The sequence below is a fragment of the Ornithorhynchus anatinus genome, chromosome 11, assembly GCF_004115215.2.
Source record: "Ornithorhynchus anatinus isolate Pmale09 chromosome 11, mOrnAna1.pri.v4, whole genome shotgun sequence".
NCBI lineage: Eukaryota > Metazoa > Chordata > Mammalia > Monotremata > Ornithorhynchidae > Ornithorhynchus > Ornithorhynchus anatinus.
In genome coordinates, this window is record NC_041738.1 from 9,524,514 (window position 1) to 9,542,236 (window position 17,723).

General features: G+C 53.2%; 1 protein-coding gene across 2 annotated transcripts in view; it reads right to left on the reverse strand.

Moving 5' to 3' along the window:
- The window catches only part of ST14 (ST14 transmembrane serine protease matriptase), a 33,291-nt gene extending 18,968 nt beyond the window's left edge, over nt 1-14,323 (reverse strand). Inside the window, exon 1 of one of the 2 annotated variants that reach the window (XM_029075977.2) lies at nt 14,114-14,323. In XM_029075977.2, the coding sequence (XP_028931810.1) occupies nt 14,114-14,212 (99 nt within the window). In that variant the 5' untranslated portion in view covers nt 14,213-14,323. Of the gene's footprint in view, nt 1-8,903; nt 8,969-14,113 lie in introns of those variants that run through there. The other variant, XM_029075978.2, reaches the window with a different exon arrangement.
- Between the last annotated feature and the right edge of the window lie 3,400 nt (nt 14,324-17,723).

Consider the following 17,723-nt stretch of genomic DNA (forward strand, 5'->3'; position numbering starts at 1 on the left):
AGGCCCAGAGAAGTTAAGTGACTTGTTCAAAGTCACACAGCAGACATGTGGCAGAGCTTGGATTAGAACCCAGGTCCTTCTGACTCCCAGGCCTGTGCTCTAACCACTAAGCACACTGCTTCTCTGGGTGTCTCAGGAGCCCCGATTCTGTATCTCGGTGAGGTTGGGGAGGTCGGCGAGGTTGGGGGAGTCAGGCTGCAGAGCGGGGACTTGGAGTGCCCAGAGGCTGGGGGGCCAGGGACCTCACCAAGCCCCTCTCCAGCGCCACCCCTTCACCCCCCAACTCCAGGTGACCGAGATGCCTTCAAGAAATGGAAACGGGTCTCTATGGGAGCTTCCGGGGCCGAATTCGCATCCTGCCGGCACCCAACTGATTGGACACTGGGGAACGCTGCTCCTCTCCTTCCTTCTCGCCCCCTCTTTTGGCCAACTTCCCTACTGGGCCGGAGGGAAGAGGAGTGGGAGAAGAGCGGGAGAGGAGGGGGCACATTTTCATCCAGGGAAAGCACTTAGGGGAAGCTCAGCTACAGCACACCAAGAGTCATTCAGTGACCTATGCTCTCCCCACCTCCGGCTGGGCCGACCCTTCACCCGGAAGGAGAGGAAAGGAAAGCCGGAGAAGTGGAGATAGGCGGAGTCACAGGTTTGAATCACTTGGGCGCTGGGGCGAACTCAGTCCTAGCAGGTTTCACTGCCTCTGTCACCCTAGGGAACTGACCCTTCAGGCCCCACCCACATCAGGAACTTGGGGAACACACACACACGTTACCAGGGAGAGAAAGACTTTATCTACAGAGAGAGTAGGAGCTATGCTCCATTTTCCGCCCTACCCACTTGCTGGCAGGGGGGCAGGGTGGGTGGATGGGTGGGTGGGTTGTATGTGTCCTCTCTCCCCAAGGGACGCCCAGCTGTTATTCAGGTTGAAGATTTCTTCACCCGCTCAGTGCCTCCGACTCTCCATCTGTGAAATGGGGCTAATAAGCCCTTATGGCCAGCCAGGTGGACGTGTTGCAAAGATTAGTTGGTTAATTGTCCAACACTTCATAAAGGAAATCTGCTTATTACGGTTAGGACGATTGCATCTGCTGCTTTCCATCTCTCAGCAGCCAGTCCTCCAGGGAGGACTGAGCTCCAGGACCCATCCAACAAAGGGGATGCAGACACTCTGGGAAGGGGGTGGGTGAGGAAAGGAGGGGGGAGGAGTGGAGGAGAAAGGAAGGAGGGAGGAGAAGAGAGAGAAAAAAGGAGGGGAAAGGAGAGGGGGGAGAGAGAAGGAGAGCAAAGAGAACGGGGAGGGAAGGAGAGAGAGAAGGAGGGAGGGGAGGGAAGGGAAGAGAGGAAGGAGGGAGGGAAGGGAAGAGAGGAAGGAGGAAGGGAAGGGAAAAGAGGGAGAAGGAGAGAGAAAGGAGGGAAGGAGGGGAGAGAAAGGAGGGAAGGAGGGGAGAAAAAGGAGGGAAGGAGGGGAGAAAAAGGAGGGAAGGAAGGGAGCGGAGAAGGCCGAGAAAAGAGGGGGGAAGGGAAGAGAAAGAGGAGGAAGGAGAGAGATGGAGGCAGAGAAGGAGGAAAGGGAGGCTGAGAGCTGCAAGTGAAATCTGGGGGTTAATGCCAGGCGAGTACCAGTGACTGGGTCTCCTGGATGGAGGGGAGGGGAAGAGCACAGGGAGGACAGACGGGTGGTGCTGAGCCCAGCTCCTCAGCCCAGTGATGTTGGCAGGATGCCCCCACCAACCTTGGAAACCATTTACAGGCCCAGAGAGATGGGGAGGATAAAGTGAGTGCGGCAGCATCTTTCCAACATGAGGCGAGTGGCTCCTGCCCAAAGCCGGAGAGGGGGCTGGGGGCTGGGGAAGAGGGGCAGGGGACCCGGGATTTGGATTCCGGAGTTCAGGAAAGCGTCTCTGGGCTGATGGCTGTGAGCAAGCAGGCCAGGGGAATTAATTGTCCTGAGGCAAGAGAAGTTGAGGCCTCCAACCACCTGCCCAGCCTGAGCCAGGGAGCAGACCGCAGAGAGAGAGAGAGAGAGAGAGAGAGAGAGAGAGAGAGAGAGAGAGAGAGAGAGAGAGAGAGACCACCCCATGAGAAGGGAACAAGGGAAAGAAGAGGAGAAGGCAACCTCTGGAGCTCCAAAAACCTCACCCCAGGCCTGCCCCAGTACCTTCCCCTATCCGGCCCCAAGGGACCCAGGCTCCTGCTTCCAGCAAAAGTCCGATGCAGGACCTCCTTCGTCCTCCATCTCGCCTATTTTGCCTGGGACCTCTGACCCACGTCCTGCCCTGCCTCTGGCCTGGAAAGCCCTCCCTCCCCAAATCTGACAGACGATGACTCTCCCCGCCTTCAAAGCCTTATTAAAGGCACAACTCCTCCAAGGGGCCTTCCCAGACTAAGCCCTCTTTTCTTCAACTCCCTTCTGCATTTCCCTGATTTGCTCCCTTTATTCATTCCCCCTCCCAGCCCCACAGCACTTATGTACATATTTGTAATTTGCTTCTTTATAGTATTGTTTGTCTTCTTCTAGACTGTAAGCTCATAGTGGGCAGGGAATATGTCTGTTATAGTGTTGTATTGTACTCACCCAAGCACTTATTAAAAATAATAATAATAATGATAACAATACTAATAATAATGGTATTTGTTGAGCACTTACTACGTGCCAAGTGCAATTCTAAGGTAATAAGGATGGACACATTCCCTGTCTCATATGGAGCTCACATTCTTAATCCCCATTTTACAGATGAGGTAACTGGGACACAGGGAAGTCAAGTGACTTGCCCAAAGTCACACAGCAGACGTGATGGAGCCGGGATGAGAACCCACATCCTCTGACTCCCAGGCCTGTGCTCTTTACTCGGGAAGCCACGCTGCTTCCCATACAGTGCTCTACACACAGTAAGTGCTCAATACATACCATTGACTTTCTCACCCTTTCTCTCTCCTGACAACCTATTAGAGCACTGCCAATTTCATCAAAATAATGTGTATCTGACCCAGGGGTGGAGGAGGAGCCCTCCCCACCCCCCACCATCTCCACAGCCCCTATCCTTCTCCTCCATAGGAAGTGACAGGATTCTGCCTTCCTGCTTCTAGCAGGACAGACACCAGGGACTGTATCCTTGGAGCAGCAGGGCAGCTGTTCGACTGGGCCCACCTTCACAGAAACTGAGGGGAGGAAAGCAGCAAAGCTCCTGAAGCAAACAAGACCAGGGCCATCTTGTTTATCCTGGTACTTCCAGAGAGGCTGCCCCTGAGCAGATTCAAGCCAGAAAAACCCTTTTTCTGCTAATGGCCCTGTTTGGGGCATTGTCTTCAAGCAAACAGGCCCCCAAAAGGTTTTAGGAAAATTTAGAGAAGCAGCTCAGCCTAGTAGAAAGAGTACAGTCCTCGGAATCAGACGACCTGGGTTCTAATCCTGGCTCCGCCCCTTGTCTGCTAAGTGACTTTGGGCAAGTCACTTAACTTCTCAGGGCCTCAGTTACCTTAACTACAAAATGGGGACTATGACTATGATTATGAGCCCCATGTGGGACATGAACTGTATCCAACCTGATTATTTTGTATCTAGGCTTAGAACAGTGGCTGGCACATGGTAATCATTTAAATACCATTTCAAAAAAAAATTATTGAAAAGATTAATCAACTTATTTGCCAATGCATGACTGGGGTTATGCCCTACCCTTCCTGTTTTCCCCAAAACATTCCCCTTAGAGGTATACTCTCCTTTTTCCAGGCTGCCATAGACAGTCTCCATCCCCACCCTCCCCACAAAAGGATCCCAATTAAGGTGGCCAATTAGGAGTATTTATTGAGTGCTTACTCTGTGCTTGAGAGAGCACAAGAGTTAGTAGACGTGATCCCTGCCCTCCAGGAGTTTACAATCAAGCAGGGGAAACAGATAGTAAAATAAATTATAGGTAGGGGGAAATCAACAGTGCATAAAGATGTGTATATAAATTCTGTGGGTGTGAATACCTGTTTAGACAACTAGGAAGTGCTGAAGTGGCTTTTTGGCGGAGGGGGGGGAATATAGGGAGGGAATGATGAATCAGGGAAGGCCTCCTAGAGATGGGATTTCAGAAGGGAGTTGAAGACGGGGTGAGTGGTGGTCTGATGGATGTGAAGTAGGAGGCGATCCGTGCAGAAAGGAAAGTGTGAGCTCGGAGGTGGGAGGCAGGAGAGAAGAGAATGACGCAGAGTGTCTGGAGTTGCTTGGAGAGCAGCAGAGTGTGCAAGCTGGAGTATAGTGGGAGGAGAGCAAGGAGAAGTAGGAGGGAGCAAGGTTACTGGAGAAGGAGAAGCAGCGTGGCTCAGTGGAAAGAGCACGGGCTTGGGAGTCAGAGATCATGGGTTTGAATCCCGGATCTGCCACTTGTCAGTTGTGTGACTGTGGGCAAATCACTTAACTTCTCTGGGCCTCAGTTACCTCATCTGTAAAATGGGGGTTAAAACTGTGAGCCCCACGTGGGGCAACTGATCACCCTGTATCTACCCCAGCACTTAGAACAGTGCTCCGCACTTAGTAAGCACTTAACAGATACCAACATTATTATTATTATTACTGAATGCCAGCCTCACAAGGCAATGGTCAGGAGTATCTGCGTGATACAAAGAGAACTCGGTAATCACTGAAGTTTGGAGAAACCGATAGCGCTCTGGAACACCGGGCACTGAGACACGCAACATCGCATGCGATGCCACCATTCAGACATGATTTTTTTTTACAGCAACCCACCCAATTTGCCCAAGCTTAGGGCACTTCTCCCCAAAGGGTACCCTGCCCACCATGCTTATTCCAGGGCTGCTGTGTGCCTGCCCCTCCCCGGTTCTCTTGAACTGGGGCACCATGTCCAAGCTGCAGGAGGCAGGCTGGAAACTCACTTAGAGGCATCTGGATTTGAAAAATTCATTCATTAGATCGTATTTATTGAGCACTTACTGTGTGCAGAGTATTGTACTAAGCTCTTGGGAGAGTACACTGTAACAATAAACAATCACATTCCCTGCCCACAGGTAGTCTAATGGGGGAGACAGATACTAATATACATAAATAAATCACAGATATATACATAAATGCTGTGGGTTTGGGAGAGGGATGAATAAAGGAAGCAGCAAGTCAAGGAGATGCAGAGGGGAGCTGGAGAAGAGAAAGGGGGCTTAGTCAGGAAAGGCCTCTTGGAGGAGATGTGCCTTCAATAAAGCTTTGAAGTGGGGGAGAGTAATTGTCAGATTTGAGGAGGGAGGGCGTTACAGGCCAGAGAAAAGATGCGGTGAGGGGTCGGTTGAGAGATGGACAAGCAGACATGATGGAGGTAAAGTGAGAAGGTTAGCAGTAGAGGAGTCAAGTGTGCCTGTACCGGACACAGGACGGACCAGCGAAGAATCGTACCGTCCGATGGAAAACCAGACCCGAGACCAGCCGGGCAGCCAGCAGCAAAACGAGCCCGTCCCTGCTTCCCCCCTGATAGAGTCCCTGGAGATTTGGGCTCTTCAGCCGGCCACAAGAGGAAACAAGGACGGGACGGATTTTGCACCTGAATCCTTGCCGGTCCTCTGATTTGCCGGGATCCTGGGCAGCCCCAGCTCCACATTGCAACTTCCCCTCCCTATAAGGAAACACGGGTCTAAAACAAGAGGGCCTGAGGGGCGGAGGGAAGAGATGATGGAGGAGAAAACTCTCACGGCCCACTCCCTGAACCCTGGTAGGACAGCCATCCAAGGAGAGAAGTAGTGTGGCCTACTAGATAAAGCCTGGGCCTGGGCGCCAGAAAGACCTGGGTTCTAATCTCTGCTCCACCACTTGTCTGCTGTGTGACCTTGGGCAAATCGCTTAACTTCTCTGTGCCTCATCTACCTCATAAATAAATGTTGGTATTTGTTAAGCGCTTACTATGTGCAGAGCACTGTTCTAAGCGCTGGGGTAGGTACAGGGTCATCAGGTCACCCCACGTGAGGCTCACAGTTAATCCCCATTTTACAGATGAGGTAACTGAGGCACAGAGAAGTGAAGTGACTTGCCCAGAGTCACACAGCTGACAAGTGGCAGAGCCGGGATTGGAACTCATGACCTCTGACTCCCAAGCCCGTGCTCTTTCCACTGAGCCACGCTGCTCCTCATTTGTAAAATGGGGATTAAGACTATGAGTCCCATGTGGGACAGGGACTGTGGCCACCTCAACTTGCACTTAATACAGTCCCTGGCACTTAAATACCACAGTTAGAATTATTATTATTATCACTGACTGGATTTTACTGAGAACTCACTGGAACACACTGGAGTGCCCACCAGGAGCTTACCATCTACTAATAACAGTGGTATTTGTTAAGCACTGATTATGTGTCAAGCACTGTTCTAAGTTCTGGGGAAGACACAAGATAATCAGGTCAGACACAGTCTCTGTCCCACACAGGACTCACAATCTAAGTAGGAAAGTGAACAGGTATTAAATCCCCACTTTACAGAGTAGGGAACTGAGGCACAGAGAAGTGAAGTGACTTGCCCAAGGTCACACATTAGGCCCCTGGCAGAGCCAGGGTTAGAATTCAGGTCGTCTGATTCCCAGGTCCGTGCTCTCTCCATTAGACCACACTCGACTTCTACTTCCTCTAATGAGGAAGGCAGACGGATAACACTTTTTGACAAATGGAGGGAGCCAAAAGACAAGGATCTAACGGGTAGGAATAAGCTGCTAGGTTGAAATGACCAAATCAAGAGGTATTGAGGGTGGAAATAAAATACCCAAGGGTTGAGGGTTGTCACAAATTAAATAATTGTGGTATTCATTAAGTGCTTACTATGCTTCAAGCACCATACTAAGCGCTGGGGTAGATACAAGATAATCTTAAGTAGGAGGGAGAACAGGTATAGAATCTCTAGTTTGCAGATGAAGGAACTGAGGCACAGGTAAGTGAAATGGATTGTCCCAGGTCACACAGCAGGCAAGGGTCAGAGTCGGGATTAAAACCCAGTGCTCCGACTCCCAGGCCCCGCTGCTTCCCAGAAGAGTCCAACGGTCACCACTGGGTTCCCCCAACGTTAGCCATGTTTCTGGGTTCCCCAGTCCGAGCCACCCCAGCTGTGAGCCACAGCCGGCTTTCTCGGAGCACGGGGCTCCCTCGGGCATTGAGGAGGAAGTGGTGGCGCGGAGGCTTTGGATAGAGAAGTGGGAAGCTGCCAGTCTGGAGAATCGCAAGTTAGACACAATGCACCCAGAGAAGAACCGACCCACCTCCAAGTGACGAGGGACCCATGGTCGGTGGTCACTCCACACGGCCGTGCCCCATGGCCGAAAATGAAAGCAGAAACAGAGAGCGAGACAGGAAGGGAGGGAGAGAAGGAGAAACGGAAGGAGGGAGACAGGGAAGGAGGGAGAGAGTGAACACTCAGAATTGTGGCGGTGGCAGTGATGAAAAAGTAGGCAGGTGGGGGTGGATCCCGGGCAGTGCAGAAGCTCTCCATACCCTGAGTGGGGTGACCTCCAGGCTCCTACTCTCCTGTTCTCCACATTCTTCTCGTCTAGCACAGGGTTAGGGGAAGCTGGGTTCCCTCACCAGGCCCCAACTTGCCACTCCCCTTCTTGAGTTCTCCAGAGAGGGAGGGGGGAGACCGCCTCAGATTCCAGGGTCTCAGGGGTCGGACCCTCAGAGCACCTCACTGAGCAGCGCCGCTGGGGAAGGAAGCCAGGCATCAGGGTGAGGCCAGTTGGCTGCCCACCCCCGACCAGGACCAACTCCGAGTGCCTTCGCTCCAGGGACCCATGGTCCCTAACAGCACCTGGCCTGCCCATGCATAACTGGCTCAGCAGCGGGCTTGTTAGGCTGTAAGTTGGCTGTGGGCAGGGAATATGTCTATTATATTGTTCTCTCCCAAATGCTTAGTACAGTGCTCTGCACACAATAAGCGCTCAATAAATATGAATGTCTGACTGATGGTGGTCAGGTTGCCCAAGTCCAACATCTCAGCAGGTGGTTCCAACAAGCTCCAGCTGGTAGCCCCAGACCGTGGGCATCCCGGGAGGGCGGGGAGGCACGGTGTGGTGTGTGTCTGGTTTTCCCACCACCACCAGGACTCTCCCTGGAAGGCAGAAAGGACTCATTTGCATTCCACCAGCAGCTCACTCCGACACCGGGTCAGAGAGCAGACAGCAGGCCCCACGGAACACGGGCTACCCGGAGGTGGGACGGGTGCTGAGGCACACCCTAAACTGGGTAGAAGGGCAGGGCCTCGCCAGCCACCATTAATGACCCCGCTAATTGGCATCCAGGCTGCTTTTCATCCTGGGCTCCCACACTCCCAGACAATAACATGTCTTTCTCTTTCCCCCTCCCTCTCTCTCTCCCCATCCCGTGTGAAAGCAAGCAGTCTCTGCCTCTTACTCCCTGGAGAGGGGAGGAGGAGAAAGGGAGGGGAGGTGGGGTGCCTCAGATCAATCAATCAGTAGTATGCATTGACTGCTATCTGAGTGCAGAGTCCTTAACTAAGCAATGGGGAGAGTCCAACACACTAAGTAGGCGGAATCCCTGATCCAGCGGAATGAATGACCATGGTGGGAGGGGCCGGCCATGGGGAGAAGAGGTCAACTTCTGGAGACTCTCCCTCAGTCTACACATCGACCAAGGGCAAAGGCCCCCTGACCCATCCCCAGGAGGAACGAGGGAGGTACCACAAGCTGCCACTGGCGTTATCGTCCGCCTCATCCCTGAGGCTCCACTTTGGCCACTGATCAAGCCAAGAGGGCATCCACCAGGTCCAACTCTGCTCAGACCAGGACCTTCCAACCTCACCCAGTAGACTCTGCCCCGTCGGCGGGCACTCACTAAACATAATCGGGGTTGGGGGAACCACCCCCTTGTCCCAGCACAGGCCAGAATGACACGTTCTCTCTTCAAACCCACCACCACACCTTACTCACCCCACTCCTACAAGTCCTCAGCATCTTAGGGAGGAGGGGAGAGGCTCCTCCCCGTTTGCTCACCTGCAGATGTGGGCAATCAAAGTCTGCAGCACCTGGAAGTCCTTGGGGCCCCAGCGCTGGGTGGCCAATGGGAATGGCATTAACCCATTGGGTGCCAGTGTTTGCAATTAGGTGTAACTATGGGAGCAGGGGAGGGGGAAAGGTGTGCCAGACCCCTGCCTCCCCAAAGGTTGAAAGTCTCCCCTCCACCTCGCAGAGGGCTGTAACAGCCAGTCACTCATTTATTGAGCACTTACTCTGTGCAAAGCACTATACTAAGCACTTGGGAGAGTACAATATAACAAACACATCCCCTGCCCACAAGCTTACAGTCGAGAGGGGAAGACAGACATTAATATAAATAAATAAAATTACACATATGTACATAAGTGCTGTGGGGCTGGGCTGGCTGAAAGTGTGAGAGTGGGAGAAGAGGACTTAGGGAAGTCCTCCTGGAGGAGAGGTGCCTTCAACAAGACCTTGAAGCAGGGGAGAGTAATTGTCAGTTATGAGGAGGGAGGGCGTACCAGGACAGAGGCAAGATGAGGGCAAAAGGTCGGTGGTGAGATAGCCAAGATCAAGGTACAGTGAGGAGGTTGGCATTAGAAGAGAAAAGTGTGCAGGCTGGGTTGTAATAGGAGAGTAGTGAGAAGAGGTAGGAGGGGCCAAGGTGATTGAGTGCTTTAAAGCCAATGGTGAGGAGTTTCTGTTTGTTGCAGAGGTGGATAGGCAACCACGGGGCACCCTGATCCTCGTACCCTAGCCGAGGGCCACCCTATTTTCATTTTTCACTCCAACAACAGGCTCCCTCTGGCACTGCCTCTTCCAGACAGGACCTTAATTATTAATAACAGTGAGCACCTAACAAATACCACAAGAATAATAATTAGTTTTACTGTTATTGTCATCACTATTAGTATTACTGAAGGATTTGTTAGTCACTTACTATGTGCTACGCACTGAACTAAGAGCTGGGGAAGATACAATGCAATCAGATCAAACATAATCCCCGCAGGGATTATGGTTTAGGAAGAGCACCACAGTACAGTCAGGTTGGAAGAAACCAGAGCAGAGTGTTCACTCATCCATAAATACGATCGTATTTTTTGAGCGCTTACTGTGTGCAGAGCACTGTACTGTGGAGGGTAAGGGGTTGCAGTCAGAACACTCCAGACCAATGCATCACCCTCCGGAGACACTCACTCCCCTTCCTGAGATTCCCCCTGCCCCCCCCCCGACAAACCCTGCAGTCTTCCCACTGTGATTCCCAGGACTCTGCCCCTGACACGCCCTGTGCCCGGAATGGAGCCACTGGGATTTCAGCAGCGATAGGCAGCAGTCTCTGAAGACTGTAGAAGCTCCTACAGGTGCCCTTCGCCACCGGGCTTGTCCTGCTCTGTACTTTTATACTATTTTGCATTTGAGATGTTTCACATTTTCTTATCGGGGCTGTCACCAAATCCTGTTTTTAGATCGTGAACTTCTGGAGGGATAGGGGCTGTGTCTAATAATCACCTTCTAGATCGTGAGCTGGTTGTGGGAGGGAATGTGCCTGTTCATTGTTGCACTGTACTCTCCCCAACTATTAGTACACAGTAAGCTTTCGATGACTGACTGACTGACTGACTGACTGACTAGGGTATTTTATCCCAGGACCGGTGCTCCTCACTCGGTAGGCACTTAAGTGGCATGGCTTAGTGGGAAAAGCCCAGGCCTGGGAGTCAGAAGACCTGGGTTCTAATCCCTGCTCCACCACTTTGCTGTGTGACCTGTGTGATCTTGGGCAAATCATGTGTCTCGGTTCCCTCTTCTGTAAAATGGAGTTTCCACACCTGTTCTTCCACATACTTGGACCGTGAGCCCCATGTGGGATCTGATAATGTGTCTACCCCAGTGCTTACTGCAGTGTTTGACAGGTAGTAAGTGCATCATTATTATTATAATTCATACTACTACCACTAGCTACTATGTTCCCCTCAACACAGCTCCCATATGACTCCAGAAGAATAGTGGAATACTCACTAGACCTGAGATATTCGAAGCCAGCAATTTCCATCACAACTTTTAGAAAAAAACACTACTGCTACCTTTCCCAAACTGAAGCTAAAGATCAAAAGGCCTGGAAGCACACACAACCTGAGGAAGCCCTCACGACTTAGATAAAACACCCCAAATTCTTATTTTTCCTACTGAAACAACAGGCACACCTTCCCACTGCCTTTTTTTCTGCACTATCCCTCTCTCTTAAAGCATAGCGTTTGCCATGACACACCAGTTAGGAACCACTGCCTTCCACATTACCCAATCCCCAAGGCCACCCCTAACCCAGCCCCAGGCTCAGCACTGTCCAAAAATCATTTATTTAATTGGGCCATTTGCTGGGCCCCACACAAATCTGGGGGAACAATTTGGTGCCTGCCCTCTGGGATCTTATAATCTGAGACTGACTTTGTCAGTACGGGCTGACTCTCAAAAGGGATTTTAGACACCCACCAATATCAGCAAAGTGGAAACCAGCGAGTGAGCATTAGTGGGGCGGAGTTGCCAAGGAAACAAAGAGTGAAGCCTTTTCAGAGATGACCTAACATTCTCCCCCTCTAGACTGTGAGCTCTCTGGGGGCAGGGAATGTGTCTACCAGTTGTGTTGTACCTTCCCAAGTGCTTAGTACAGAGTTCTGCATCCAGTAAGCGCTCAATAAGTACGATAGATTGATTCACTGGGTTAGTCAGAGAAGGCTTCCTGGAGGAGGATGGAGAAAGCCTGGCAAGCTGGGAGGTGGTGTGTGTGTGTGTGGGTGGGGGAAATCACTAGGCAAAGGGAGGGCGAGGAAAGGCTCAGACACTGGAGGAAGGTGAGCAGTGTGGGCTGGGTTAGGTAGAGGAGATGGGCAAGGGGAGGTGAGGGATCGTTGATAGACATTGGCCCCCTCTCCGGGGGAGGGAGGAAGAAGCCTAAGGAAGAGATGCCAGCACAGTGCTTTGCCAGGACAGGAGCTTGGGAAGAACACAGGACAGAAGCTGGGGAGGAAGCTTGGGAGTTGCAGAGAGGAAAAATAAAACCATCTTCAAATCCCAGCTTTAGATTCCCGGCTGAGAAGGCAGGAGCCCCAGGGGCCTTGCGGGTAATTAATATAAACCCCACAATTACATAAGGAAAACAAAGAGGTGTCCCGCTGAACCTATTCCCAGCCAGGGCCAGGCCCCTTGCCTGTCCCCGGAGGTTGGGGGTGACACAGGCCCACACCAAAAAGTCTCACACCCTGACCCTAGGGTTGGGGTAAACTGCAGTGCAGGGACCCAGAGCACTCTAGCCCCTCACCCAGGGGATCCCAGGGGCAGAAGACCCCAACTCAGGATCTAGCTGCCACTTTGGTTTTTCCTGGAACCAGTCTCCCCGACCCGTGGTGAATGTGTTCGGAGTGGGAAGTGAAAAGGAGGAGTTGCAGTGTGTCCTCACTGCCCATCTCAAGGGGCACCAGACCTCTGGGGGGCTTCGCTCCAAGGTCCAGGGTAGGGCCCTGCCGATTTTATTAATAATAATTTTAATAATTGTGTTTTTTGTAAAATGCTATGTGCCAGGCACAGTTCTAAGCACTGGGTAGATATAAACTAATCCGGTTAGACACAGTCCCTGTCCCATGCGGGGCTGACATCTTAATCCCCACTTTCCAGATATGGTAAAGGAGGCCCAGAGAAGTGAAGTGACTTGCCCCGAAGTCACATTGCAGACAAGGAGCGGAGGGTAGGATTAGAACCCGGGTCCTTCAGACTCCGGGACTTTATCCACTAAAGGTCCCAGTGATGCAGAGGTCCGGTCCCTACTTCCCGTCTATCCCGGGTGGGCTCCTGGGCCCAGGGCCCCCGGCCTGAGAGCCAGGATACTCTCATTCACGCGTACTGAGTGCTTACTGTGTGCAGAGCACTGTACTAAACGCTCTGGAGAGTACAATACAGTAATAGAAAGAGGCAATCCCCATCTACAAGGAGCTCAAGGGCCAGAGGGGGATTTGAGGCTCAGGATCTGAGGGCAGGTCCCAGCCCCCTCCCCACCCTGGCCTTGGCCGTTGGGGGATAGGCGGCCCCCTCACGGGAATTTGGGTGGGACGGGGGAGAGAAGGAAGTGAGAAGCAGCGGGGCTCAGTGGAAAGAGCCCGGGTTTAGGAGCCAGAAGTCAAGGGTTCTAATCCCAGCTCTGCCACCTGTCAGTTGTGACTTTGGGCAAGTCGCTAAACTCGATGCCTCAGTTACCTCATCTGTAAAATGGAGATTAAGACTGTGAGCCCTATGTGAACAGGGACTGGGTCCGACCTGATTACCTTGTATCTCCCCCTGCGCTTGGAACAGCGCTGGGCACACAGTAAGCGCTTAACAAATACCAACATTATTATTAAAGGAGGGAGACGGGGGTATCTGCTGGGAACCCAGGGCGCTGGGTTGGGTCCTCCCCAGAGACTCCCCCTCCCCAAAGACCCCTCCCCAGATCCAAGGCCTCGGGGTCACTCGGGGTCACTCGGGGCCTATGCATCAAGGTGACCCCCCCCAAGGACAGGGTGTCCAGGGTGTGCTGGGCCCCTCCGGGAAGTAGGGACTCCGGGGTCCAAGGGTGCGGGACCCAGGGAGGCCAGGTCCGGGAGCTGTCCCTGCGGATCCTGCCGACCCCGCGGACCCTGCGGACCCCGAGCCTCCGGCTCGTTGCTCGGCTTCTTGCAAATGCAAACGAGCCGCTCACAAATGCTAATAAAACTTCCCCGGGCGCCCGGGCAGCTCAGCCTCCGGGGCAGGGGGCAGGCGAGGAGGGAGCACTTATTAAGAGTCCAGAGCACTGTACTGGGCGCTGGGAAGGAATCCAGCGGGGATCGGGGTCCAGGACTAGGTCCAGAGGGGGGAATCGAGGAGGTTGCAGAGCTGGGGGTCCCTCCCGGGAGTCGCCCCGGGACACCCTTCGCCCTGGCCCTTCCGGCCGCCCCGGAGCCTCCTTCCTGTCCCCTCCCCGGCACCTGCCCAACTGGAAATTCCACCTGCGCGGCCGCCGGGCCGGGAGGGGGGCTGGGCTGGACGCCGGGGGCTGGGCTGGACGCACCCCCTGCCCCCGGGCTGGGGGGGGAGGGGAGGGGTCCGGCCGGTGGTGGCCGCCCCCCGTCGGTGCCCGGCCCGGGCGGAGCGCTCACCTGCGACTGGTGCTTGTAGCGGAGATCGGCGCTCAGCTCCCCGAGGCTGCTGCCCCTCGAGGCCCGGGGGCCCCTGGCCGGAGGCTCGGAGCTGTGCATCGCTGCTGCAGACTCCCGGGGCCCGCACGATCCCCCTCCCGCTCCCGATCCCGCTCCCGATCCCGCTCCACCTCCGCGCCAGGTAGTTTCAAGGTGCGGCCGCACGGCCAGGACCCGCCCGGTCCTGGCCACGCCCCCCGCGGTCTCCAGGCCCCCCCCCTCCCGGACCCGCCCGGTCCTGGCCACGCCCCTCGCGGTCTCCAGGCCCCCCTGACATGTCCCCTCTTGGCCCCGCCCAATGCCACGCCTCCTCTGCCTCCCGGACCGTGGCCATGCCCCCTTCCCTCCCGGCTTGGCCCCCGTCCTAAAATCCAGCATGTTCCCGTTTGGACCATTAGAGACAAAGAGGATCTGGCAATTTGCAGAGAAAAATAATGTTGGTATTGGTTAAGCGCTTACTATGTGCAGAGCGCTGTTCTAAGCGCTGGGGGAGATACAGGGTCATCAGGTTGGGCAAGTCACTTAACTTCTCGGTGCCTCAGTTACCTCATCTGTAAAATGGGGATTAAGACTGTGAGCCCCACGTGGGACAACCTGATTCCCCGGTGTCTACCCCAGCGCTTAGAACAGTGCTCGGCACATAGTAAGCGCTTAACAAATACCAACATTATTATTGTTATAGGTTGTCCCACGTGAGGCTCCCGGTTAATCCCCATTTTACAGATGAGGTCACTGAGGCACAGAGAAGTGAAGTGACTCGCAAGCAGTGTGGCCCAGCGGATAGAGAGAGGCCTGGAATCAGAAGGACCTGGGTACCAATTCCGGCTCTGCCTCTTGTCTGTAGTGTGACCCCGGGCAAGTCATTCATTCATTCATTCAATAGTATTTATTGAGAGCTTACTATATGCAGAGCACTGTACTAAGCGCTTGGAATGTACAATTCGGCAACAGATAGAGATAATCCCTGCCCACTGAAAGGGTTTACAGTCTAATCGGGGGAGACAGACAAAAACAATAGCAGTAAATAGAATCAAGGGGATGTACATCTCATTAACAAAAAAATAGGGTAATAAAGATATATACAAAATGAGCTGATGAGCACAGTGCTGAGGGGAGGGGAAGGGAGAGGAGGAGAAGCAGTAAAGGGCTCAGAGAAAAGACTTGCCCAAGGTCACAGACAAGTGGCAGAGTCAGGATTAGAACCCATTAGAACTCTATCCACTACACAACACAGTGCTGAGGGGAGGGGAAGGGAGACGGGGAGGAGCAGAGGGAAAGGGGGGGAAAGGGGGCTTAGCTGAGGGGATGTGAAGGCGGGGCAGAGAGGCAGCAGAGGGAGCAGAGGGAAAAGGGGGAGCTCAGCCTGGGAAGGCCTCTTGGAGGAGGTGAGCTCTCAGTAGGGCTTTGAAGAGGGGAAGAGAGTCAGTTTGGCGGAGGTGAGGAGGGAGGGCATTCTAGGACCGTGGGAGGACGTAGGCCAGGGGTCGACAGGATAGGCGAAAACGGGGGACTGTGAGGAGGTGGGCGGCAGAGGAGCGGAGCGTGCGGGATGGGCGGTAGAAAGAGAGAAGAGAGGACAGGTAGGACGGTCAAGGTGATGGAGAACCTCGAAGCCTAGAGTGAGTTTTTGTTTCGTGCGGAGGTTGATAGGCAACCACTGGAGGTTTTAAAGAAGGGGAGTGACAGGCCCAGAGCGTTTCTGCAGGAAGATGAGCCGGGCAGCGGAATGAAGAATAGACCGGAGCGGGGAGAGACAGGAGGAAGGGAGATCAGAGAGAAGGCTGACACAATAATCCAGCTGCGATATTATGAGAGCCCGTACCAGTAAAATAGCCGTTTGGGTGGAGAGGAAAGGGCGGATCTTGGCGATATTATAAAGGTGAGACCGGCAGGTCTTGGTGACGGAATGGATGTGTGGGGTGAATGAGAGAGCTGAGTCAAGGATGACACCGAGGTTGTGGGCCTGAGAGACGGGAAGGATAGTCGTACCATCCACGGTGATAGGGAAGTCAGGACGAGGACAGGGCTTGGGAGGGAAGATAAGGAGCTCAGTTTTGGACATGTTGAGTTTCAGGTGGCGGGCAGACATCCAGGTAGAGACGTCCTGAAGGCAGGAGGAGATACGAGCCTGAAGGGGGGGGGAGGACAGGGGCAGAGATGTAGATCTGTGTGTCTTCTGCATAGAGATGATAGTTGAAGCCATGGGAGCGAATGAGTTCACCGAGGTAGTGAGCGTAGATGGAGAACAGAAGAGGGCCGAGAATTTACCCTTGAGGAACTCCTACAGTTAGAGGATGGGAGGAGGAGGAGGAGCCCGCTAAGGAGACGGAGAATGAACGGCCAGAGAGATAAGAGGAGAACCAGGAGAGGACGGAGTCCTGAAGCCAAGGTGAGATAAGGTTTGGAGGAGAAAGGAATGGTCTACAGTGTCAAAGGCAGCTTAGAGGTCAAGGAGGATTAGGATAGAGTAGGAGCCATTGGATTTGGCAAGAAGGAGGTCATGGGTGACCTTTAAGAGAGCAGTCTCAGTAGAGTGGAGTAGACGGAAGCCAGATTGGAGGTGGTCCAGGAGAGAACTTCTTTGGGCCTCTCATTCGTAAAATGGGGATTAATAATAAAGTTGGTATTTGTTAAGTACTTACTATGTGCTGAGCACTATTCTAAGCGCTGGAATAGATACAGGGTAATCAGTTCCCACGTGGGGCTCACAGTCTTAATCCTCATTTTCCAGATGAGGTAACTGAGGCACAGAGAAGTTAATTGACTTGCCCAAAGTCGCACAGCTGACAAGCGGCAGAGCCCAGATTAGAACCCATGACCTCTGACTCCTAACCCCGTGCTCTTTTCCACTAAGATTGAGTCCCCTGTAGGACAGGGACTCTGTGCAACCGGATTAGCTTGGATCTACCCCGGGGTTTATTACAGTCCCTGGCACTTAGTAAGTGCTTAATAAATACCATTTAAAAAAACAACTTTCTCTTTCTGTTTTCCCAAATGGCCTCGAAACTCTCCTCATCCGGGGATATATGGCTGCAGAGACGGGACAGGACGTGGGCCCACTCTGACTGGGCCACCTGAGCACCTACCTGGGCACCCTCCGTAGCGGCTAGAGGAAACAACCCCAGCACACTGGAATTTGGACATAGATACCACTCTTCTTTTCCCCACACTGTCCATTAGTAATAATGTAATGAATGCAAGGAGTCATCTAATTAACACACATCTTGCCTGTTTCTTCTCTCGGGAGTTCAAGACACACAAACATTGGCACTGGGGCTCACCGCCTCCTCCCTGCAACCAGCAGGGAAGCTTATTCCTCAGTCTTTCATAGTGGAGCTGAGGAAAGTCAGGGGGAGCGGGGAGGGGGAATGGGAGGAGGAGGAAGAGGAGGAGAAAAAAGAGTAGCTTAGCTGAGTTCCCAGAGGCAGCGTCATTATTGGAAGCCATAATTTCCTTAGAAACCAGCTCATTGTGGGCAGGGAACATGTCTGCTAACTCTGTTGTACTCCCCCAAATGCTTAGTACAGTGCTCTGTACACAATAAGTGCTCAGTAAATATGAGTGATTGATT